Genomic DNA, 23170 nt, shown 5'->3' on the forward strand with positions numbered 1-23170 from the left:
ATTTTTCTTCAGTTATGTCGGCCTATTAGGTGTACACTTAAGAAAAAGTAGATTTCATAGTTAGCCTACTTATGTCAAATGGCCCTTAAACTAAACACAATTCACTGAATTAACTGAAACTATGACAAAAACAAAACATGACTGTAGCCTACTGAATAATAATTTAAAAAAAAAAACATACACAACATCAGCAAGTTAACAATCTTTTTCCATATAGCTTCATGTGATTGTGCGTAACACAATGACTAAAATGATATAAAAAGAGTGTCCAACCTTTAAGAATTGTGCTTCAACACTGGTGGATAAAATTATGAAGGAATCATTGTGGAATTATCTCTGAATCATCAGAGATAAGTGAGCAATGGTGACAGGTAAAGAGGTGACATGGTTTATCCCATTATCAGTACCTCATTCAACATAGCACTGAATTATTCTGAACTTTATCCATCCAACAACCTTGTCCAGCTATTATGTCAACAAATACCAGTTGCTGTGGCCTTATCCAGGTTGTTGGGTATTGCAATATTGACTTTATATGCAATGAAGGCAATTAGGCAACAAGGCGAAGCTGGTAAAATTGCTATATTTGGCTGGTAACTTCCATTGAAATCAAAATCTTATTAATTGGCTTTCAATGGATCACTCATATCCAAATAATCTTGAAGGGGTCACTTTACAATTTACAACTGTGTCTCTTTACTCTCTCAGAATAAAAACACGTGTGATGCAATTTTCACAATGCAATGTTCTGCAAATAAACTCAGAAAAGTGGGAAATGTGTGACAAATTAAAGTGTCCACAATGTTCACATCAGCCTGATTGAAATAAAACACAAACATGAACAGTCATGCAAGTACCGATTTGTATTCTGGATCCAAGTTCTTCTTGCTATAAACTATGTGACTCGTCCTCATACCAAATACTGACTGACACCACAACATAGAGCAGCTTCTGTACTGGGGGGCAGTAGGTAGAGACAGGGAGATCATTAGTACATGAAATCTATAGATAAAATTAAGTAAATACTAAATAAATCTTAAATAAATCATGTGAAAGTGCAAATCAAAACTACAAAGAAAACTATTTACCCAAACACTTTTTCAACTCAAAGGGTATAGGAGCAGCACCAAACATCACAAACACAGGGCAAATAGCATTTCAAGTAAAAGGACAGAAGAAATGAAACCAAAAATCCATACAAAACCATTAGTAAGGCAAATATTGCCTGCTCTACCCTCTTTTTCCCAATGGCTGAAAAACAGAAAAGGGTGTTGTGGCTTTTTCCCCAGAGGCTAGACACCACAGGGAGAACAGAGTGTGGGTGGACCTTCTTCAGAGTTCATCTTTGACATCTTTTATGGGAGCCTCCTCGTCTTCCTCTTCCTCCTCGACTGGACTGGTCTCATCTCCGATCTCCTCGTCAGTCTCATTCTCTTCTTCCTCCTCCTCCTCTTCACCCTCCTCATCAAGGATGTCCTCGTCTTCATCGCCGCCATTGTAATCTCCACCAACGTCCTTATCCTCATCCTTCATATCATCCTTGTTGCTATTTTCCTCTCTCTGCTTCCTCTCCTCCTCTAGCTGCTGCTCTCTCATCGTCTTCTCAGGTCCCTGTATACGAAGGGAAGCAATTTAAAGCATAATACAAACTGTGTCCATGTCCAACACATGATAAGGTTATAAGGGTTTTTGTGCCTTGATGAAGATAACATGTAATGGCATATATTTGAATGATAAAAACAAATTACCTTTGTTACTCCCCAGGTCTCCTTAGCAAAATCATCTGCTGTCTTTACATCATCAGTAATGATGAAATTATCAAAAATGGTCCCAGATTTAACCTAAAAAACATCCCACATTTACTGTATTATTTATGAGTTTCTTTGAGGATTGTTACATTACGTTATCTATTTGAAAACTAACAATGTAATAGGTACAGTATATGTATGTATGGTAAAGTTCACAGAAAATTAACAATGTTCTACAAAAAGTTGACAACAGTGTGTGAAATACCTGCCACAACTCAAGGCCAATTACTCCTATATTGTCAAACTTGTAAATTGTGCTATCAGGTGTGTAGTCAGGGTTGTCAATATCAGGATGCACCCAGCTGCCTTTGTAGTTGGGATTATCAATCTGCTTTGGTTTCCATTCTCCCTGAAACAGATACAATACATTAGAACAACTGTTCCCAACAGACAGTAACCTATCGTTACTGCCGCTATCAAGAAACTGTTGATGCTCAGTCAAGTCAAGTCATGTTTATTAATAAAACACTTTAAACACAACACCAGTTGACCAAAGTGCTGTACAATAAGAAAAAAATTGAGAAACCTGATAGACAGATAATGAATGATCAACACACAAAAGCAGGGGGAGTAGTACAAACAAACATATCAGTAAGTTATGTAAAAGACAAACAGTACAAAATAGAAAATAAAATAGATTGAATAAGCACTTATACTTAGTTAAAAGCCAGGGAGTAAGTTTTCAGATGTGATTTAAAAACAGGCAAAGAAGGAGCCAGTCATATGTAGTGGGAGCTCAGGGTTAGCTGTAATAAGTTTGACATGGTTCATATATCAGGGGCAGTTTTTCATATGGGCAGCAGGCTATGGGCAGTTTATCCTGTTTAACTAGTTTACCTTTATTTAGTATACCAAAGGACTAATTTGTAGATCAAAAGTCTTAATAATTACTTTGAATTTTTGTTTTAGGAATGTTTACACGTATACTGCATAAAGGGATGTGGTAGGTGATGTGTACCTTGTAGTCTGGGTTAGGGATCATGGGTGGCTCCCACTCCCCATCCATTTCCTCATCCCAGTCATCTGGCTTCTTGGCATCAGGATCAGGGATATTCTCAGGCTTGTCCCAGTCCTGAGGACAATGTCTCATTGATTACAAATTAAATACATATTACATGAAGTATGAAACTAAAGGCGAATGGCATCATTTAGAAAAATCCTGAAGACACATGCAAAATAGAAACTCAGAAGAGGTGCATCAGAATCGAAACTTGTAATGCAAATGCAATAATAATTTGCGGTTTGCTAGTACACAGTCATGCAGTTATACATTAAAATGAGAGAATACAAGAAAAAATGTGTTAATAGTGCAACCTCACTAACCTCTGGCTTTGTATCCTCAGGGTCATCGATTGTGACACGATCATCCCAATCCTCAGGCTTCTTGGCATCTGGGTCCTTGATCTTTTTTGAAGGCAAAAGATCCCAGTCGTCCTCAAGGCTGCCCCACTCCAGCTTCTCATTGTTAACTTTCACCTCATAGGTCTGGTCAGGTCTCACGATCAGAGTATAAAGGTGGGTGTGTTCATCATCCTAAGGTTAAAGCATTATGGTAACATGTTAGTTACTAGGATTAGTGTGTGCTTTACCTCACTGTGTGTTCACTGTGTGCTGAGTGTGTTTCACTAATTCACGGATTGGGTTAAATGCAGAGACCAAATTTCCCTCACGGGATCAAAAGAGTATATATACTTATACTTATACTACTTATACTACTTATACTTATACTGTTCAATTTATTTCTTGATGAAACAGGTGATATCTTCCCGCTACATTACAACATACATTAAGAGGAATGTGTTTCCCTAATGTGAGACACATAACTCTAAACAAAAGTTTTTTTAATGACTGGGATATGATGTAAATTAAAAGCAAATGTGCACTTTGTGTGTATGCTATCCAGCAGCAGCTAGTTGCATTTCCACTCTCCATTCCCGCTGGCATAATATACTACTGTGTAGTCATTGATTGTTAATAGTATAACTATAACTAATATTTACCCTGGCTTTGACTTCTTTCTTTATGAGGTGGTTCTGTCCCTTGTAGTTGATAATGACATGAACCTTTTTGGTGCCATAGCCACAAATGTCAGGGCCTTGAAAAAATAATGAAAAATAATTGAAATTTGAATCATAGACTATATTGTAAGTAAAAGTATTGTTAGATTTTAGTTGATTTAAAGGCCTGACCTGCTAAACTTACCAAACATAATGTAGTATTTGGAGTCTCCGTGCATATCAGCTTGGTTCAAGTCAGCAGGGAAGAGCTTCACATATCCACCACCACAATCTATTTGTTGTTCATGTTTAACCGTAAACTGCACAATGAGAGTTTTACCCTCATTGCTAAAAGGTTTGAAACGGCTTGAGATGGCATAAAAATGAGCATCCTGACTGGTTTGAAGGCCTATGGAGAAACAAAGAACCAAAACAATATTCAAAGAAAAAAGAATGGTTTGCATGATGCTGCTGAAATTGATAATATAATTAACATAGACATTATTGTTGTTGTTATTGTTGTTGCATAAGTGTTATTATAATGAATTAAGTTACCTTTGTCCTTTTCAGGATCTCCATGAAATTTCCCTGCAGTCAGCTTCCACTGGCCATAGTCAGATTTGTGTTTAGATTCCACCCAACGACTCTTCCATCCATCTGTAAAGAAACAGTAAGAGGAAACAAATACATAGAATTAGAGAGAATGAAAGTTTGCACGTCAGTCAGTGCATCATACTCAGATAGACTGGCTGGGCCTACATTGTCACCATCAATTAGGAAACTGGATTATTATTTCAGGGCATTAAATTGTGCCTATGTAAAATAAAACATAAAATAAATATAAATATTTATATAAAATAAATCAATGAATCATATGATGCCATATTTTCACTTCACTATTTGTCTGGACAATATCTTCTTTACTATGGCTAATTATATGATACAGTAGGCCAAATTGAGATGCAAATCATTCATGCATGTGCTAATTAATGATGGCGTGTATGTACGGTACGTGCGTTACCAAACCTGTCTGCTGTTCTAATTGTGTCTTCTACATAATCTTTGTTAAATTGATTACAAATTAAGATTGTGCCAGCCCTTCTTGTTAAACATTGACTACTTCAGTCTGTCATGCAGCATGTACCTCCATCCAGAAATTGCTCTTTGAAGAATACAGTAGCATCTGTGATGGCTAATAATCCAAGTAATGCACATATTGCCAAAGTAGGTCGCATATTTGCACCTCTCCGAAGTCCAAGTGATCTTGCTTTCACTCAGTTTTACTGATAGAAATTATAAATAAACACTGGAATGGTGAGGATATTATGATAATGTTGCTAGTCCGGTTCCTGTGCACAGATGGCTGAGACCGATTGGACTGATCCTTAAGTGCTTAGCCAATGACATGAGACCACGGGTTGTCAGAGGACATGTCAGCGCGTCTTTTTCAAAACCATCCCATTCATTGCAATTTCCCTGTCAACAAAACTTAAACTAGTGCTTTGTCATTTCGTGTTTTTGTACCAACTAAAATATAAACGTTGCAGTAAAATATGCCATGCTGACACAAACTTGAAATAAAATGGTTGAATCTAGTTCTAGTAATCTAGTAAAATGGTTTAATCTAATTCTAACAGCAGCCAATCATTTATATTTTCAATTTAGGCTCACGGGATAGTCTACACCAAGTGGCAATGAAATGTGTGCGCATTTTGTGCATCTATCCAAGTACCCCTTTAGGCACTGAAATAAAACGAGAAAGGAACCTTATGACTTCCGTAGTCATTGGCGCTTGACGATGAGGTCATCAAAAAAGTGCCTCAGCCATGGTTACGGAGGACGCCATATAGAGCATAATTTGTTAACTCTGTAGGATATGATTTAATCTCTGGCCAGATATAACCAGCGACATGTTCAGTAACGTTATGTTTTACGAATAGTACTTTAGATGTATATCGCTGTGTAACGAACCTCAAGATGTGGCTATTATTTTACGAGGGACTCCATGATCTGTGCAAGACAAAACATGACCGTCCGTCCGACCGACCTAGAAGCTTACTACCGTAAACCTTCAATTGCATCTGAACCGGGGTATTATCGGAACGCTTCTTGTATAGTATGTGAAAATATGGCTTCTAGTTGAAACAGTGCTGAGAAATCAAGCAAACTGTGGCACAATGTGGAAGCAGGGAGGTGGCAGAAACTCGGCGCTTGATAGAGCAATGGCTCAACTCGCGGCTAAAAGAGTTGCAAGTGCTGGAAGTTCACAAATAAATGTGAGTAGGCCTAGTCGTCGTTTTCTGTGTGTGATGCGTGTGTTCTTTTAAATTAATGAAATCTGAACATATAGACTATGTTGTTCATATAAATTGTTAAATGTTATTTAGGCTACTTTGATATGTTGTATTCAAAACAATGTTAGCCTAATAAGTAATCCCGACTTTCCTATACAGGAAAATGAGTCCCCTCAAACAGACATGAATCTGAAAAGCATACTGCCACATAAGCAAATGGAGTTCCAAGATTTGAGCGACATATCTTCAGAAGACGTTTACAGTGAAGATCACGACGATGGTGTGGCTCCAATCAAAACCATTGTGGACAATGACCTATCAGAGAGATCTGCAGTCGGTGGTGGTTCTAGGTTCTTAAAAAAGACTACGAACACGGTATCCGACAGACAGTCTTCAGCACCGAGTTCACATCGCCTGTCGACGGAGGAGCCTGTACGGATACCCCAGCGACGGGCCCAAAGTGCAGCATTAAACCGACTTGCTCAACTTGAGCAGCGTTTCAAACACCGCAAAGAGGGTAGTAATGCACAGGCTTCAAGTCCTGGTCCACCAAACCTTCAGGAAGACCCCCTCTCAGCCCATTCCAGTAGTGACCTCACTATGAAAGGAGAACGTTTTCTTAAGAAAGTGACTTCATCTGTCCCAGAACAAAGCAAACAAAGCCAACAAAGTCATGTTCCACAATTAACTGTCAAAGCTCCTCTATCAAAGTTTCCCAGTAAAGGTGTTAGTTTAGACAGTGATGAGGAGGATATGGAGAGACTCTTAGGTGGATCACTCAGTTCCTCTGCTGAAAGTCCTGGACTCAAAGGAAAGGTAATCCAGGTTTGAAAGATATCTTGTAATAATACATATCAGGTAATCATTCTTAAAACATGGTTACATTTCTAACATTTTTGTTATTATCTTACAGTCTTACAAGAAAAATACCAAGAAGACCCCTACCTTACAAGTCTCCAACACTTTCAGACAAAGAACCCCACGACCGCCTTCTAGTGAGCAAGCAAGCCCAGTACACTCACTAAGAAGTGTGTCAATTGTGTATTCTCTATCTCCATCGCCCCCAAACATTCTGACGCCTAGTAGGAGGTCCCCAAAAGTCAGGTTCCTTCGGCCCTCTCGGCCACAGTCATCTGCTTCAATAAACAATGAGATCAAGTCCCTGGAGGAGCTGTTCACAGACACTGATGAAACCATCAGTGAGAGAAGTGCAGCGTCTGATGGTAAAGGAAAATTGGCTGAATAAAAAATGATGTTAGTCCGCACACTGAAAACTCCTTCTTTATAAAAAAGATTTTAATCACCACATGTGATGTTTCGGGCTGAATGCCCTTCTTCAGTCCTTTTGTATTTTTTTTGTATTTAAAGGAAAATTGGCTATCATACCTGTTGCAGGTGTCCATTGAACTGTTCTCACAATGTGCCCCATTTCATTGTGCTTCTCAGGTTTCAAGTTAAATGTCATGACCTTGGATGATTTGATTCCTGCTGAACCCTTAGGATTACCTGCATCTTCAAAGGTTTGTAATTAGTAAATCAGTGTTCTTTGAATAACTTGAACATTTCACAAACATTTACAGGTACATTTTGTGTGTGACATCTTTGGATGTAGATGCAGGTTGGTGTTGCCCAGGATATAAGCAGAGGAGAAGACGCAGTTGATGAAGAGAGTGAGTGCACGTTGGATGACATTTTCCCAGAAGACAAAGACCCGAAAGAGGAGGCTGCAGTGGAATATGAGAGTGACTTTGAGAGTGACATGAAGTCTGAGGTAACATACCAGAGCGTGAGCGAGATCCCAGAGCACCTGACGGATGACGACAAATCAGAGGCTGCTGATTATCAATCTAAGAAACACAGACACTACAGTCTCTCACAGATGGATGCAGACGCACACTCAGAGCAATCACTGGCAGATAGATCAGAAATGGACAGTAGACAATCTTTTGAGTCATATGGAAGCCAGGGTAAAGACTCTTCCTCCAGGTCATATACCTCTTATTCTCGGTCTGAAACGCTCACCCCCACCAGTGAGCCTCGTAGAAATCATGTGAAAGAGGCTGCAGTTCAGACTGAGAAGGGACTGGCCTTCACCCTGCCATCACGTAAGTCTTAAGTCCTCCTTTTTAGTGTTGATACAGACCCACCAGCTGGGTTTGAAGTGATCTATTGTGATTCCTGTTTTAGGACTGGACGCTCTGGCATCCACTTACATGGATCCTACGCCTGTGTCTCGCTACACAGTCAGTGCAGAGGCACTTGAAGGTATGTTTAAAGGAAAATTCCGGTATTTAGCACTTCGAGTCCCTTTTCTGGTTTGTTTTGGATGAACTAGAGTGGTGTACACCGACTTTTCTGAATAGTTTTGAATCGCCTTTGACTAGTCAGAGTGGCTGCCTACAGGCATGCTCAAACATGTCCTAAAACAACCCGTAACGATCGTTTTCAAAACTGTGCACACAACTCACCAAGTGGTTAGTGGTGTTCGTTGATTATTAAAATCAAATATATCGGCGCAATGTATGATTTCCAGCAGTCTTATTTGCTATTGTGGAACTATTTTTTCAGACACCTCACAGCCGCGTATAAACTTACGCTCAATATTTGAGCCTGAAGCATAGACGGTGGCGCAGTAATATCAACGTGAAATGAGTCTACCAACAGAAATCAATGGGATTTTACAAAATGGCAAATAAAACACGACAGAAACTGTATTTCGCTACGCTACTTGTTTTGGAACATCAATGAACACCACTAACCACTCGGTGAGTTGCACAGTTTTGAAAACGAAAGTTAAGGGTTGTTTTAGGACATGTTTGAGCATGCCTGTAGGCAGCCACTCTGACTAGTCAAAGGCGATTCAAAACGAGTCAGAAAAGTTGAGACAGGATCAATCGTCAAAATTTCGGTGTCCACCACTCTAGTTCATCCAAAACAAACCAGAAAAGGGACTCGAAAGTGCTAAATACCGGAATTTTCCTTTAAGTTTCGTCTGTCCCTTTTAAATATGGTATGTGTCATAAAATGGTAAATGTAGCCAATCAGACCTACTGATGCACTCCTCCAGTGTCCAACTGTCGGCTTGGCTAAGTACATGTACAAGGTACATGGGTGATGGCACGTTATTGCTGGTAGTATTCCACTAATCTGTGATCTTGCTATTCTCAGCACTGACCTCACAGAAACCTGTAGAGGCTGCCCTCAATGATATGCTGAAACAGCAACTGGCTCTGACCAGGCACTTTGTAGAGTCCAGCCGCCACCTCTACAGCTCCTTACTACAGTCCCTGGAGACTACAGACTACAAGTACACAACCTTAGAAGACACAAAAGAGGTAGTGGCACTAGAAAGACAGTTAGCAACATGTATATGCATTTTTAACAAAGACAGTTAGCAACATGTATACGGTATGCATTTTTAACAATATGCCAATGTAATCACTGACTAGACTGAACTCTAGTCAGGAATCTAAGTCTCAAGCTAAATTGAATGCTTTCTAATAATTGTACTTTCTTTTTTAGTACATACGTAAACACAGACCTCCCAAACTCACCATGGAAGAGGCATTAGAGGAAGTACAACGGGAGATGAGAGAATATCACTACCTGTAGAAATCATTGGATGCCAAAGAGATTAATACCATTTGTGCCATTAAAAGGTTTTATTATAAAATTGTGTATTTTCAATTTCAATGTTTAACTCCTGTGAACTCTCCAGCACAACAACGGCAAACACAATATGATGCATGATTTTAAAAATATTTTTTTTATTTTTCGTTTTGTGGAATTACTGGAGTGAAGTCCTGATGTGAATACATGGGTTTAAAACGTCTTCTTTCCACTACAGCTTTTAACTAGAAAACAGAACACTACAACACAAAAGTCTGATTCTTTTTACACAAGTTCCTTGTCATTCGGTACAAGAGCAAGAAAGGGGGGACATTCAAGAATGGCAACCATAACCAGTGTTCAGGTTTCTTAAAAAAAATTGTTTTAAATTGATGATTTATCATTCTGTTGTTGCAGGCTCTGGCGGTTCCCGATTCACTGTGAAGTAAAATAAAACAAACAAAAAGATGCATTTAAGTTTACAGGGATCAAAAATGGCCGACTCTGATCGAGTAGAGGGGCAAACAACACTGGTATATATCCATTCATGAGGAAATATAATGAATGGTTACTTCCTCATTCCAAACGTAATCTAAAGTAGCAAACTGATAACGCTTACATTATATTTCAATCTATATTATCCAAATCACAGCCACAGACTCTCTGACTCATGCAGTTTCATAATTTTGAGAAAGCTCAGTGAACTAGAAATACTCTTACCCTCTTCTCTGGCTTTCATACGGGCCACAAAATTGTAGCTTTTGTTCCTGCGGTAGTTCTCATAAGGGTCGTCCAGCGATACCCCGACACCCTTGTACTGGTCCCACCTGTCTCGCACATCTCCACCTTTGATGGGGTCCTGGATGCCCTGCTCCTTGGCTCCAAGTCCTCCAGAGCCACTCCAGCCTGTTCAGAAAGTTACAAGTAAATCACACAACAGCACATATACTCACAAAAACTATTCAACTGTAAAAGTATTCAACAAAGGTGCACAGTCGAAGCATACATTCACAAAGACAATAATAAAAAGTAACATTTGTAGGAAACTAAGTGTGAGCCAGTAATGTGTACACACTGACACACTTTACAACCAAAGACACGCAAAACAGAAGGCACTCGTGTGAATAATTCATGAGGCAGCCCACTAGACAGGTGAATCCTTTGTTTACAAGTCCCATGTTTTGCATTACCAAGAACCTTGAGACTGCAGTAAGAATGCAGCAGACAAATGTTAAAAAGATGCGGCTGCATTCTCATATGCCCCTGTAGGTGTTGTGATGGTGAATAGTCGTTAAAAAATCCTGATGGGAGCGAGTGTGCGGACATTCCAAGCTTTCTCCTCTCCCAGTCTTACCCATCTTCATGAGCATCTGGTGTCCCTTGTTCTCCTCTCCAAGCCGCAGATCAATGGGCACCGATGACCCCGTACCGAGGCCAGACGTTGAGCTGTAAATAAAGACCAAATAAATGGGTCTTGACATTTATTCAGGGATACACAACCATATAAAATCATTGCCGGGTCACTCTCAGGTAGAGGGGGTGTGATGGCAGACTTACGGGGGAGTAGGGCTGCGAGACTTCTCCTGGCGTTTCTTGTCTGGTGACTTGGAGCGAGAGCGGGACCGGGAGCGACTGCGTGACGACCGTGACCGGCTCCTGCTTCTACAGACACAAACATTTTTCACCTCAGTTCTATCATATTCCACAATATTCGATTTACCTTCGACAATCTCTCAGAGTTACTCCTTTGAGGACTATCCTCAACAACAAGAATAAAAAAAACATTTTTTAAAGAATCACAAAAACGTAAGAAGGTGCCTCCATGACGGTAAATGACAGTAAAAAGCCTGCAGATCCGGCTTGAGGTGTGTGTACCTGGATCTGGATCGAGAGTAGGATCTGGAACGGGACCGGGACCGGGACCTGGAATAGGACCGCGAAGACTTGGAAGACCTAGAACTAGAACGTGACGAAGAGCGCCCCCTGCTGCGAGAGCGACTGCGGGAACGGCTGGCTCGCATGCTGTGGGGAAGGAGACCAAACGGGAAGAAAAAAAAGAGAGCAAACGTGAGTGAAACACAAGAGAAAGAGCGTGGAAATGCGCAGCACAAAATCAGCTTCAATACAATATCAGCATCAAATTCAGCTTCTCCCCACCTGTTGCGTTTCTCCTGTTCCTTTTTCCGCCGCGCCCTCATCTTCGCTCTGAAGAACTCATAAAGGCCATTTTGTTCCCAGCCCTCGCTATAAAAAAAACAAATGACAAGACAGACTGTTAGCTAGTCTGAATGGGAAAGAATTCCTACTTTCAGGTGGCAACTTATGTTGTAACTACATAGGAGAGCTCTGATGAGTTACTAAAAAGTACATTAGATCTACAGTGAGCAACTAACATGCAGTAAATATCAAAGATATATCAAATGTGTTCTTCACAATAAAGATGCAATACCTGTTTCTGGGTCTGTCGTGTGATGGGGGGCTGTAGAAGGCCTCCACTGCAGCCAGTAGCCGCTCACTAGGAGGCATGGGTGGTGGAAGGCGGATGTCTTTGGGATCCAAAGCCTTGTAGTCATGGTCTTCTAGCTACAAGAGGCACATAAAAATGTTTATATATACAAAAAACGAAATCAGACCTTAAAATTTAAATGCAATATCAGTCTAAACCATTTCAGAATACCACAAAGCATACAGATGTATGAGATGATGACGCACCTTTACTAACGGAGCCATCAGGCCTGCTGGCAGGTCGAAGTAGGGGACGTTGGGTACCAGACTGGGGTCGTCCTGGCTGACGTGTGCGGGAGCCGGGCGTCTCATGTGGGGCGACTGGCCGTTGAAGCCATGGGGCGGGGGACCGAAGTCCGGGTGCTGGTTGCCACCCCACGGTGGATGCTCAGCCATTCCTGGGGGCGGAATCCTCTGACTTGGGTGGTGATGAGGTGGCGGCCCGATGTCTGGATGGAACGGGAAAGGAAGTCAGATCGCTGAAGCGCATGTAAAAGTACCACTAAAAACGTTTAGGTGGTAATCTAGGTGTTTTGTTTACCTCCTGGGAAGTCTCCTTGAGGGTAATCAAAGCGGTGTGGGGGGTATGGGGGTCTATCAAAGTGGTGACGTGGCGGGAAGTCATCCTGCATGAACCGCGGCGGGAAACGGCCGAAGTTGTGCGGGGGAGGGGGCTGGTTGAAGGGCGGCGGCTGCTGGTGGGGCGGGAAGGGGCCTCGGAAGTGCGGGGGCCGCTGCATCCTGAACGGGGGCTCCCTCTGGCCCCAGGGGGGCTGATCCGGCTGGTTGCTCCAGGGCGGCTGGTCGTACTGGCCGCTCCAGGAGGGAGGGGGCTCCGACTGACCACTCCACGGGCCTCCGCCGCCACCGCCACCATCGCGAGGGCCACTCCAGCTGGGGTCCCTCTGCTCGTTCCACATGCCCTCGTGGCTGTTCCACGGAGGACATGGCGGGGGGGCCTGAGTGGGGTCGAAGGGAGGCTGAACGATGAAACAACATACATCAGTGCTGACTGATGCAAAACTATCTAGTCCTTATTAGAATGAGATGAATGAGTAATACATGGAGAATAGAATACACTTGTGACAGTATTATCAGGTTCTCTCTTCATTGAAAGTTGCCATTATTAGACCATCTTTGAAGAAACTTGGCCTTGACTGTAACGATTTCAATGATTATCGTCCTATATTTAACCTGCCATTAATTTCCAAAATACTGGAGAAGGTAGTTGCATCTCAACTTCAGACCTATCTCCAAAACGATAATCTCTTTGAGCAATTTCAATCTGGTTTGCGCCCCCTACACTGTACTGAAACAGCCCTGATGATCTCCTCTGTGCAGCTGACACTGGTCTACTATATCCATCCTCATCCTTCTAGACCTCAGTGCTGCTTTCGACATCGACATGACATACAGACATGGATGACGAGCAATTACCTGAATTTCAACAGTAGGAAAAAACTGAGCTGTTGCTCTCCTCAATCTCCTTTGGTGAGACCACCATACCTGTCTCCAAACAGGTGAAGAGCCTTGGTGTTATCCTGGACAGTAGCCTTTCATTTTCCAACCACATCAATAATGTCTGTCGGACTGTGTTCTCTCACCTCAGGAACGTCTCCAGACTGCACCCTGCACTCACACAATGCTCCGCTGAAGTGCTTGTCAACACCCTTGTAACATCTCGCATTGACTACTGCAATGCAATCCTGACAGGCATCCCAAACAAACTCATCCATCGCCTCCAACTCATTCAAAACTCTGCAGCACGGATTATCACCCGCACAAAGTCCTCCCAACATGTTACACCTCTCCTTATAGACCCTTTCAACAAGGTAAACAAAAACAATGCTTGAACATTCTATTTGGGCCCCAATCTACTTCCTCTGCATTAAGATAACATCTGGAATGTTAAAAAGGAAGTCTTGTGGGGCCAACTATGATGCTGATAATGAAAATTCCATGAAAGGGTCCATAGAGCTACACTGGCTCCCTGTCTCTTAGCAGATCAACTTTAAAATCCTGTTGATGACATGCAAAGCCCTTCATAACCAGGTCACAGAACTCCTACAGACTTATACACCGTCCCGTTCACGATGTTCATCTGCAGATGGATTATTGTCAGTAACAAACATCAGGCTCACCACAATGGGAGCAAAGGCCTTTTTACTATGCTGCACCCAAACTGTGGAACTCACTCCCCTCACACATTCATGCTCTCGACTCCATCTCACAATACAAAACGGCTTTTAAAACCCACCTTTACAAGATAGCTTATGGACTTTAATGTGCTTTTTACTATTACTATGTTTTCTTGTTTTTAATTTGTGTTTGTGTTTGTGTTGTGTTCTTGTTATAAATTTTTTTCACTGTGTTTGCTTTGTAAAGTGACCTTGGGTGCTTTGAAAGGCGCTATGTAACAAATAAAATGTATCATTATTAATATTATATTATCACAGTTTATTGTCTAACCTACATTAAAACTTACTGCATTATTTCACATAAACACTTCATCCAACTCATGAAGTCTATGACATAACTATGAATGTCTATATATCCATCATATCTAGTATCTACTCACTGTAACGGTAAATATACATCAAGATACACACTACACTACCGAGACAGAGGAATACACGGCCATGTAGGAGATGACTCACAGGCTGCTGGGGGTTCCAGGCTGGCATGTTGTGCTGGGGTTCGAACCAGCCGGACTTGGAGGATGGGATGTCCGAGGGGCCGCTCGGATTGGAGGAGTCTGGGGGTCGGGTGGGAGTACCGTCATAATCTCCTGGAGGTGGGCCCGCCATAGGGGGCTTACCCTCACCTGGTGGGATTAAAAGGAACGGGTTACAGCGGGTTCTGGGCGGTGGTAGCAGGAGCTGGGCTAGCGTGTAGTAGCCTGAAATGTTGTGGGTTCAATTCCCGGCTTCCACCATTGTGCCCTTGAGCAAGGCACTTAACCCCAAGTTGCTGTGGGAACAATGGCCCTCGTAATATAACCGACATATGTAAGTCGCTTTGGATAGAAGTGTCTGCTAAATGAGCAAATGATGAAATGATGAGGTTACAGAGAAACGGGTTTAGATGACTAAAGAGAACTAGAATAGTCTGTTCAGTCAGGAAAAAGTGTGCGCATGACGGTTTGTCTATGTTATCTGCCTGCATGTTTAATTGGGAGGTTAACAGTACCTGAAACCGACTGTGAATGTGTCTCTGGGTTTGTGTTCCTACAGCTGCTTGGAAGAATTCACTTTACTCTCAAATGTCCTTCTTGAATGAAAGACATTCTACCTTGAATCATTATGAAAGGCACAACAAAATGGAACATGGACATGCTAGTGAGATAACTTAAATGTGAAATACCATAATTTCCAACAGAGAACATGAGTTTCTTGACTTCCAGATGCTTTTTAGCTGAGGGTAAGACCTGCTAATCAATACAGCACCTGTCTCCTTCTGAATAGTTTTAGAAGACTGGATTAATTTGAACGTACGTGCCACTATCGCGTCTATATCGCACTATTGCATTGATTACAGTGGAAGCTATTTGTTGCAGCAGATGCTCCAGGAACGGAGCACTTCAGACAGCTAGGTGCCCGGTGTAGCCTCCCTGTTAGTCTGTGTGGGTCACCTGGCTGGGAGGTCAGCGGCGCTCCTTGTGACTTCACTTCCCCGTCCGCTGGCGCCAGCTGGCCGACGGCCGCCGCAGCCGCTGCCACAGCGACCGTCTGCTGCTGCTTGAGGTTGGTGATGAACTCATCGTGCTGTGTTTTGAGCGTCTGGATCTGCTGCTGGAAGGCCAGCTGGACGGGCTGCACCACAGCGGCGTACTCTGTGATCAGCGACGCCTGGAGGAGACACAGCAGCAGCTCAGTCAGCAGGAGGGTTGCCAAAGCATCATTTAATCATGTTTAATCAGAAGACATCACACCAGTGACCAGAGGCCACATTATGCATTATAATGACCCTGGAGCCATGAGTGCTGGCTTTGTACGTAACTTGTTAAAAACCTGTGGTCATGGTAAAATAGGAGTCCTGAGTTGAACGGGAATTCATTTCTGAATTTGGTATGTCCTTGCATATCGACATTTGCACTTGCTGTGCAAGTCTTTGCACTCTAAAACTGGCAACAAAGTGGCCAAAAACCTGGTTTGAGACATTAACTTGCTCTCCATTTACTAATTTCCTGGTTTAAAAATGCTAATAGTTGACAGGAAAGAAAATGCAGAGATAAATGTGTGCATTTCAACCCTGCATTCCACAACGGATCAGGTCAAGCGTGTTGATCAGTAATTCCTCTGGCAGGTGCTTCACCTGTGGATGAACAGACTGCAGAGTGGCTCACCTGGTACTGGCCCAACCCCACAGCTGGGTTTTTGAGCTGCTGGATGGTGATGTCATCAAAATAGCCATTTTTCTCCCACAGCTGCAGTAACTGGAATACAGTTTTCAGAGGCTGTCAGTTTTCCATGCAAAGCATATATCTAACACTACAATATCACCCTTATGATCCTGAAATGTGTTTGTTACATTTGGATATGACATCTTTATACATAAGAGCAACATTAACCACTTAAAATATGGTTGCAAATGCAAGATTTGTGGGATCAGAAGAAGGAAAGCATGTGTCCCCTTTTAAAAAAAAGCAACCATAGGGAGGAGAGTGATCCAAATGTACCCGGGTTATTTTCTGCTGTTTGTCCTCCTCCACAGCCAGGAAGCTTGTGCAGTAGATGGGCACCACCACCTTCTGAATAGCAGCCAGGAGATCTCGCTGCTGCTTCCTCTGACTGCAACAGCACATACATAAGGTCAACATTTTTTAGACATCTACTTTTTTGTTTTTGCTTTTTGTGCCAATAGTGTACAAGCAGTCATGAGGGTAAATAGATGATATTTTGAATAATATAACAAATTAAAAAAATATATATTTTTTCTTTTTTTAAAAGAAGAAAACGAAATATGTTCCATGAATCAGATTGTTTTAATTAGTCTCCCTTTACCTTTATGAATGCTTTGCACAATTTTGCCATGATAACCGGCTTTATGACATGGTCATCTAGATTACTTCTCAATTAACATGAGACAAAAAAGCAGCCAATAAATGCTCAACGTGTATGGGAACTCCTTCAGAACTGTTGGAAAGCCATAACCAATGTCTGACATAAAGCGGCAGTTGGCAAGTCTGACAGACTGAGGGGATGTTTGGCCATGTTTGCAACTCTCATGCCCCTGCCCCACTACCACCGACCACCCTCTCATCAAGGTCGTGCTCGTCAGTGAGCACCAGACTATGATTGACAGTCAGATTGACAGCCCTTTTTGCTAAATAAATAACAGGCTCTAGGTGGAGGTAGAAGTGCGTTTTTTTTTTCTAAAATCGGCTGATTTATGTTGTTCTGTCTGAGCATAGTGTTGGTTTCAGTGAATATGATCAAAAAAATCTTGCCAACTGCAGCTTTAAAGTGTTTGAGAGGGCCCAAAAGCAGATCATGTCTAAGCAGATCTATGTCCTCATGCTGTCAGTCAGTGTGGCAGTGTGCCATTTGAGTAAGCTTTGGAGTAAGAGACCTACCAGTGATGGAGGACATCGTTGGTCAGGTAGATGAGGTGGAGGCGCAGCTCGAAGTGGGCCGTCTCTGCCGTGATGCGATTGCGGAGGTGGGAGCACATTAACTCGCAGTGTGGAGGGCCCTTGGCGTTATTGAACATCCAGTTTTTACCAGCCTGGAGAGAGATAGCCAGAGAGCAAAATAAAGATAAATCTGAATCTAAAACACCTCCACGGGAGACTATTTAATGCAAACTGTTGAAATGCTAGGAAAGAACATATGTGTCAAAAACATGAAGCACAGCCAACAAATATTATACATATAGCACAAATTTCAGTCATGTAAGATTTCACTTACTGAAATGGCATCTTTTGTGCAGGTGTCAATAATTGGCTGTAGAAGGCTGTCAAACTCCCCAACATCCAGCTGAGTGTCAGCAAGCAGCTTCTGTGTCTGCTGCTCCATTGCTAAAGCAATGGCCGCCGTCACTTGCTCCTGAAAAATAAACAACAATAACTCATGTCAAAGATCCATGAAATGCTATCTGACTAAGCTGGCTGAGCAGAACTCCTACCCGCTCACAACAAACTTGTACGAAACAGATTACAATCTTATTTGAGGTATGCCAGTTCTATGTGATCATGGTTCTGGTGGTGAGCATGCCTGTCTGAGTGTGTTGAGGTGCTGCTCCTGTTGCTGCAGGTTCCACGTGCTCTGCTGGATCAGGTCATCCACTGCAGGGGTGGCCGGAGGGATAGGCGGCGGAGGCAGCAAGGTAATGGGCGGGGGCACGTCTGGGATCTCCTTCCCAGGTGGTTTGCACATCACTACAACAGAGCAGAGTGGCATTATTACAGAGGTTTGTCAGCTGTGCAGGAGATGCTGATGTTTTGATTTTATTCTTTATCATTTTGGAGTAGAGTCATGAAAATGATTTTGGGGATAAAGATATGTCTACAACAACATGGAAAGCAGGAAAGACCACTGAACTGAAATTAAATGGCAAAGCCAATCAACAGGGGGAGAATCAGCACTGCGTTGCATGCACTTCTTTTCATGGAAGCCAATGTGCAATTCCATGTTTACACTTTGTGGGAACAGTTATGGCCAAGAACAGATACTACCATAACTTTACCGGGCATCTTTAGAGATACCTTTACGGCAGGGGGGGTGCGAGAATTAAAAATATATTCAAACAAAATTTACAATAGCGGAGAATATTTTGGAACAGTGCAATAAATGGCATGCATAGGTCTTATTGACACTCCAATGCAAATGCAATATTTATACTTTGGTTCATGGATTGGCTACCTCAGGCTAATGAACTTTGATGAAGTGTTGTTGCAGATATGTACACCAGTATAACTGTAACTGAAAACACTGATTTGGCTAATTTGACCAAATGATGTATGCCTTTACAAAATGCTATATCAGTGACCCATTTCAAATCAGATTCCCAAAACGTCAAATACAACAAAACGTACAACCCAGGTAAAGCCCAAAAAAAACAAGGTAGAACACACACACATCTCCAAGCATGTCTGATGAAACATTATTTCATGAGAAACAGAAAGTAAATGTTGGGTGTTCACTTTCATATTGCTAATCATATTTCAGATTTAGTAAATACCTTCCAATTTATACTCTTCACACTCGTGTGTGGAAGAATCTATGAAGAAAGAGGGATTACTTTATTACAATACATGTACATACACCTTACAACAAGGTGGAGTAACTCACACCATAAAACCCACTCTACTTTCCCATCTGTGTCTAGGGTCACCCATACCCTGGCAGCAAAACAGATTCTGATTTAGATATGTGTGGGTTACTTACGCTGTTGCTGTTCAATGGCGAGTTTGTACTTGTAGTATCCAAAGAACTCTCCTCCGAATAGGAAAGAAAATTTATGATTATCCTTTTGTTTCTCCATCGTCATCTTTTCAAATTCGGGACCATTGCGTGCAACAAACTGAGCCAGTTTGTCGATGACATTTCTCAGCTCTTGGTCTGTAAGACGACAATAAAGTTAATACTGCAGTGAGTGGAAACTCCAGGTACAAGATCATCTTCGTAAGCAGTATTGACGAGTGGATCAAAGTTTTTAACTGTGCCAACAATGAATGAAATTGGCTCATGTCAATGAATTACACGGATAAAATCATAGATATTGCTCAACACGATTCATCAACAGGTAACTACTAACCAGACGAATGTTACATGAGTGAAAGCACTGTGATGCTAGCTAGCGTTGAATAGCTAGCATTATTTTGCCCGGCATAAGTAACGTTAGCGAGCTAGCCAGTTGGCTAGATAGCAAACATTAGACTCATATTCTGAATGAAAACTTAAAGTAATAGAGTTCAAGCAATCGTACAGTTGATTTTACAGCACACATATGTGTCGCACATTGCTTTGTTAATATTATTTTGAGTGTTTTTTTTCTTGTTAGGAGCAGGTAACATCAATCAGCACGCTAGTTAAGTTAGCCTGTTCGGCTCATGCAAGCCTGCACTACGAACCTTCTGGAGGTGTCGAAATATCCATGATGATGTATCAAGCAGACTAAAGCAATGGTAATTGCAGACAGTGGAAAAAATGACAAAATATCACGTGTACCAAAAAGGTACACCTGTAAGTTAAAACATAGGCAAGATTCGTGTTATATTTGGACACGGGCGCTGTATTTCTTCAACTTCCACACACCGGAAATACATCACATTCTTTCCGACGGCGTCACTTCATGGAGAAGAACACGGAATTGATAGTGCCATCTGCCTGTGGAGGTGTGTAATTAACCTTTTTTAAAAATCGTCATGATATGCTTGTAGAATTATTTGTAGGGTGTGTGAACTCTGAGTTAATTGATTCCGACCAAGCAATTTGCCTCTTTTGATAACAATGAGATGCCCAGTGCTCTCCGTTCCTGTGATAGGTTTGGGTCGTTTAAGAGAGGTCTAAAGACATTTCTGTTCAACATGCACTTAGTTCTTTATGCACTTCTTATGCGTTATGGTTTGTATAATATTGTTTTATTTCCATTAGGCTGTTTATTAATTTGACATTATTGTTTATTATTGATATTCTCCTTAATGCAGTCTTACATATTGTTTTTATATTATTGATTGAATGGACATTATTGTGTTATTGTATTATGGCCCTGATTGTCACTAGACATTAAGAAATCATGTTAATTTCAAATACTTATATCACTGACAACAGTAGTCCGGCCAGGATTTTGTCATTTAAAAAGTAAAGTTGCAGCCCTCAACTGATGTTGATGTTGTGTTTTGTCATGTCATGTTGTGTTTTGGCCTGCGCCACCCTCCGCCTATCTACTAATCACAAAGTCAGTAGTGTTTCGTCATCCGAGTTGGCAACGTCGAGTCAGGGGGGAGGGGGAGGGCATACACCGCTCTACAGTAATTTGAAAGTGATTGCAGTACCAGTTATGGCCACAATCTTACATATGGTTCCTTTATATTTTAAATATTATAATGTTTTTGTATTTGTGTGTCGCTTTGGACAAAAGCGTCTGCCAAATCCCATAAACATAACCATAACCCTTAACCATAACATTGTTTCATGTTCGAATGTTGCGTCACGTGCACATGCACTCCAGTCTTTCACCATAACACGTAGAAGAATAAACCAGGCCCGGGGTGGGTAATCGGGAGAATCAGGAGTATTCCCGGTGGGCCGCTTCACTTTTGGGCCGGTCGAGGAAAAAAAATGTTGACATTTGTCACGTTAGTTAGTAGGCCAGTGGCGGAGCTAGGGGGTGGCTTAGGGGGCTTAAGCCCCGAATCTTTTTTCAAAAGCCCCAAATCTTTTTTTAGTGGTTTAAATTCCCGGCAACTCTTATTTCCAATATAACTTCCCCTCGGTTTCTCTATAAATGTCACAAAATGCTCTATTACTGAGGAAATATATCCCTTATTTTCAAAGCCCAATATTGAAAAATAATTTGACTTGCTACACGATCTATGCCAGGTCTCTGGGCTAACCGCTATGGTGATTTCAATGGTTAGATTGATTTGTTTAGATCCAGTGAAAATGCTGCCTTGACAACGCTACGTCATGGCTTCGGTGTTCACTTTTACAGTCTGTGATAAAACACTTTGTGTATATGTTGTTGAAACGTTATGGATATTAGAAAGTTTTTCAAAAGACCACCCAGCTCCGTTCAAGCAACAGCATCGCCCGGATGACGGATGGATGGTGTTGTTTCAGGTTGGTGATTTCACGTTAAGAGCTTTCAGTCAGTTAGGCAGGCTAACGTTAGGCTACTCGGCTAGCTCCCTAAATGCTTAACGTTAACGTTAATGTCCTCGTTCGTCGGTGGAAAAGGCAAATTCAGTACTCTCATAGGCTAGCTAAGCCTACTGCAGAATAAGAAATTCCAGCTCCCAAAACAAAGTGATCCTCGTCTTGTAATAAATTAGGCTACACTGTTTTGAAATGTCAGAAAAACCCATTAACAGTTATCTGCCCATGTCAACTTTTCAGTGTCATATGTTGCACAAAAGAATGTTAACTGTCTACCTTAAAACCTTGTTGATATGCTATCCACCACCACAGATCTTATAATCCAAGAGTCCACATAAATATAAAAGTAATGTTATGTTGTTTTGGCTGCCTAACTAATTATTAACTAAAAAAAAAAAAAAAAAAACATTACAATGATATATTGAGAGGAAAGGGCCCTTTCCATAAGTGTGTTAATCAAGCACCATGCAGTCTGCATTCATAATCTAGGTGCTTGATTGTATGCACCTGTGTAAAGGGACCTGATGAAACCTATAAATAATCTTGCTAAATTACAAAATTAATATAATTTAGAAACGCCTATGTCAAGATGATAATGCAATCCTTCTAAAATACCCTTGTATCATGATGACTGGCCATACTGTAATTATATCATAATATTATGTATATTATAGTACAAGATATTCTATATATTTGTCACACAGATGAGATCAGGGAAGAGGAAGAAGGAGAATAGCAATAATAAACAATAATGTCATATCAAACAATAGCCTAATGAAAATAAACAAATACTATAATATACAAACCATAAGAAACACTTAATTAACTAAGTACATGCTAAACAGATATGAACAGATATTGCCTCTTGAAAGACCCAAAACTATAATTTTACACAGTGTGCCAGTCAGATACCTTGAATCTGTTGAATGTTAGTTTCACATTTTTTAAGTCTCAATGTGTCCATTAGTTTACACAAAATTCACTAAAAGTCATTATTTAAGGGGTTAATTAAAAAAAAAAAGTTAAATGGGCTAAGCCCCGAATGTTTACAATGTCTGGCTCCGCCCCTGTAGTAGGCTATACACGTTCCGCATTCTGTGCATGACACCGTTGCCTCTGCATGGGTTGTAGCCTAC

The 23170-nt window shown here is 41.4% G+C and overlaps 3 protein-coding genes across 4 annotated transcripts; 1 reads left to right on the forward strand and 2 right to left on the reverse strand.

The window, feature by feature from the left end:
- Nucleotides 1–455: 455 nt before the first annotated feature.
- Nucleotides 456–5136, reverse strand: LOC143117164 (calreticulin-like). Its single transcript, XM_076278705.1, has 9 exons — nucleotides 4950–5136; nucleotides 4361–4462; nucleotides 4011–4214; nucleotides 3809–3903; nucleotides 3132–3341; nucleotides 2767–2880; nucleotides 2014–2157; nucleotides 1749–1841; nucleotides 456–1611 (listed from the first exon to the last, which is right to left on the reverse strand). Exons 1-9 carry the CDS (start codon nucleotides 5038–5040, stop codon nucleotides 1333–1335), a joined length of 1332 nt encoding a protein of 443 aa, XP_076134820.1. The 5' UTR covers nucleotides 5041–5136; the 3' UTR covers nucleotides 456–1332.
- A 499-nt stretch (nucleotides 5137–5635) lies between these two features.
- Nucleotides 5636–9744, forward strand: cunh19orf44 (chromosome unknown C19orf44 homolog). Its single transcript, XM_076278703.1, has 8 exons — nucleotides 5636–6081; nucleotides 6259–6915; nucleotides 7013–7322; nucleotides 7546–7619; nucleotides 7712–8204; nucleotides 8287–8364; nucleotides 9268–9434; nucleotides 9622–9744. The coding sequence occupies exons 1-8, from the start codon at nucleotides 5983–5985 to the stop codon at nucleotides 9709–9711; spliced, it is 1968 nt and encodes a 655-aa protein (XP_076134818.1). The 5' UTR covers nucleotides 5636–5982; the 3' UTR covers nucleotides 9712–9744.
- Nucleotides 9745–9844: 100 nt separating this feature from the next.
- cherp (calcium homeostasis endoplasmic reticulum protein) lies at nucleotides 9845–20468 on the reverse strand. Of its 2 annotated transcripts, none has more exons than XM_076278702.1 (19): nucleotides 20288–20468; nucleotides 19602–19775; nucleotides 19396–19434; nucleotides 18429–18592; nucleotides 18123–18260; nucleotides 17789–17940; nucleotides 16892–17003; nucleotides 16559–16648; nucleotides 15845–16061; nucleotides 14871–15037; nucleotides 12755–13172; nucleotides 12421–12662; nucleotides 12158–12291; nucleotides 11866–11952; nucleotides 11584–11730; nucleotides 11266–11370; nucleotides 11063–11154; nucleotides 10429–10614; nucleotides 9845–10146 (listed from the first exon to the last, which is right to left on the reverse strand). In XM_076278702.1, the coding sequence occupies exons 1-19, from the start codon at nucleotides 20310–20312 to the stop codon at nucleotides 10109–10111; spliced, it is 2727 nt and encodes a 908-aa protein (XP_076134817.1). In that variant the 5' UTR covers nucleotides 20313–20468; the 3' UTR covers nucleotides 9845–10108. The 2 variants fall into 2 exon arrangements, with proteins under 2 accessions (XP_076134817.1, XP_076134816.1); XM_076278701.1 differs by having other exon boundaries at nucleotides 12755–13193.
- Between the last annotated feature and the right edge of the window lie 2702 nt (nucleotides 20469–23170).

Source organism: Alosa pseudoharengus, unplaced genomic scaffold, assembly GCF_046254945.1.
Source record: "Alosa pseudoharengus isolate Yale_2024_CS ecotype anadromous, Long Island Sound unplaced genomic scaffold, YU_APseudo_1.1 YU_APseudo_1.1_scf_11, whole genome shotgun sequence".
Classification (NCBI taxonomy): domain Eukaryota; kingdom Metazoa; phylum Chordata; class Actinopteri; order Clupeiformes; family Clupeidae; genus Alosa; species Alosa pseudoharengus.

Excerpts from the sequence above, each read along its gene's own strand:
- LOC143117164 (XM_076278705.1), bottom strand. The coding sequence starts at position 5,040 with ATGCGACCTACTTTGGCAATATGTGCATTACTTGGATTATTAGCCATC. Across the intron at positions 4,215-4,360 it reads AGATCCTGAAAAGGACAAAG|GCCTTCAAACCAGTCAGGAT; the intron begins GTAACTTAATTC and ends GTTTCTCCATAG. Across the intron at positions 3,904-4,010 it reads CAAATACTACATTATGTTTG|GCCCTGACATTTGTGGCTAT; the intron begins GTAAGTTTAGCA and ends TATTTTTTCAAG.
- cunh19orf44 (XM_076278703.1), top strand. The coding sequence starts at position 5,983 with ATGTGGAAGCAGGGAGGTGGCAGAAACTCGGCGCTTGATAGAGCAATG. Across the intron at positions 7,620-7,711 it reads GATTACCTGCATCTTCAAAG|ATGCAGGTTGGTGTTGCCCA; the intron begins GTTTGTAATTAG and ends CTTTGGATGTAG. Across the intron at positions 8,205-8,286 it reads GGCCTTCACCCTGCCATCAC|GACTGGACGCTCTGGCATCC; the intron begins GTAAGTCTTAAG and ends TTCCTGTTTTAG.
- cherp (XM_076278701.1), bottom strand. The coding sequence starts at position 20,312 with ATGGATATTTCGACACCTCCAGAAG. Across the intron at positions 18,593-19,395 it reads TGAAGAGTATAAATTGGAAG|TGATGTGCAAACCACCTGGG; the intron begins GTATTTACTAAA and ends GCTCTGTTGTAG. Across the intron at positions 18,261-18,428 it reads ACCTCAACACACTCAGACAG|GAGCAAGTGACGGCGGCCAT; the intron begins GCATGCTCACCA and ends TTTATTTTTCAG.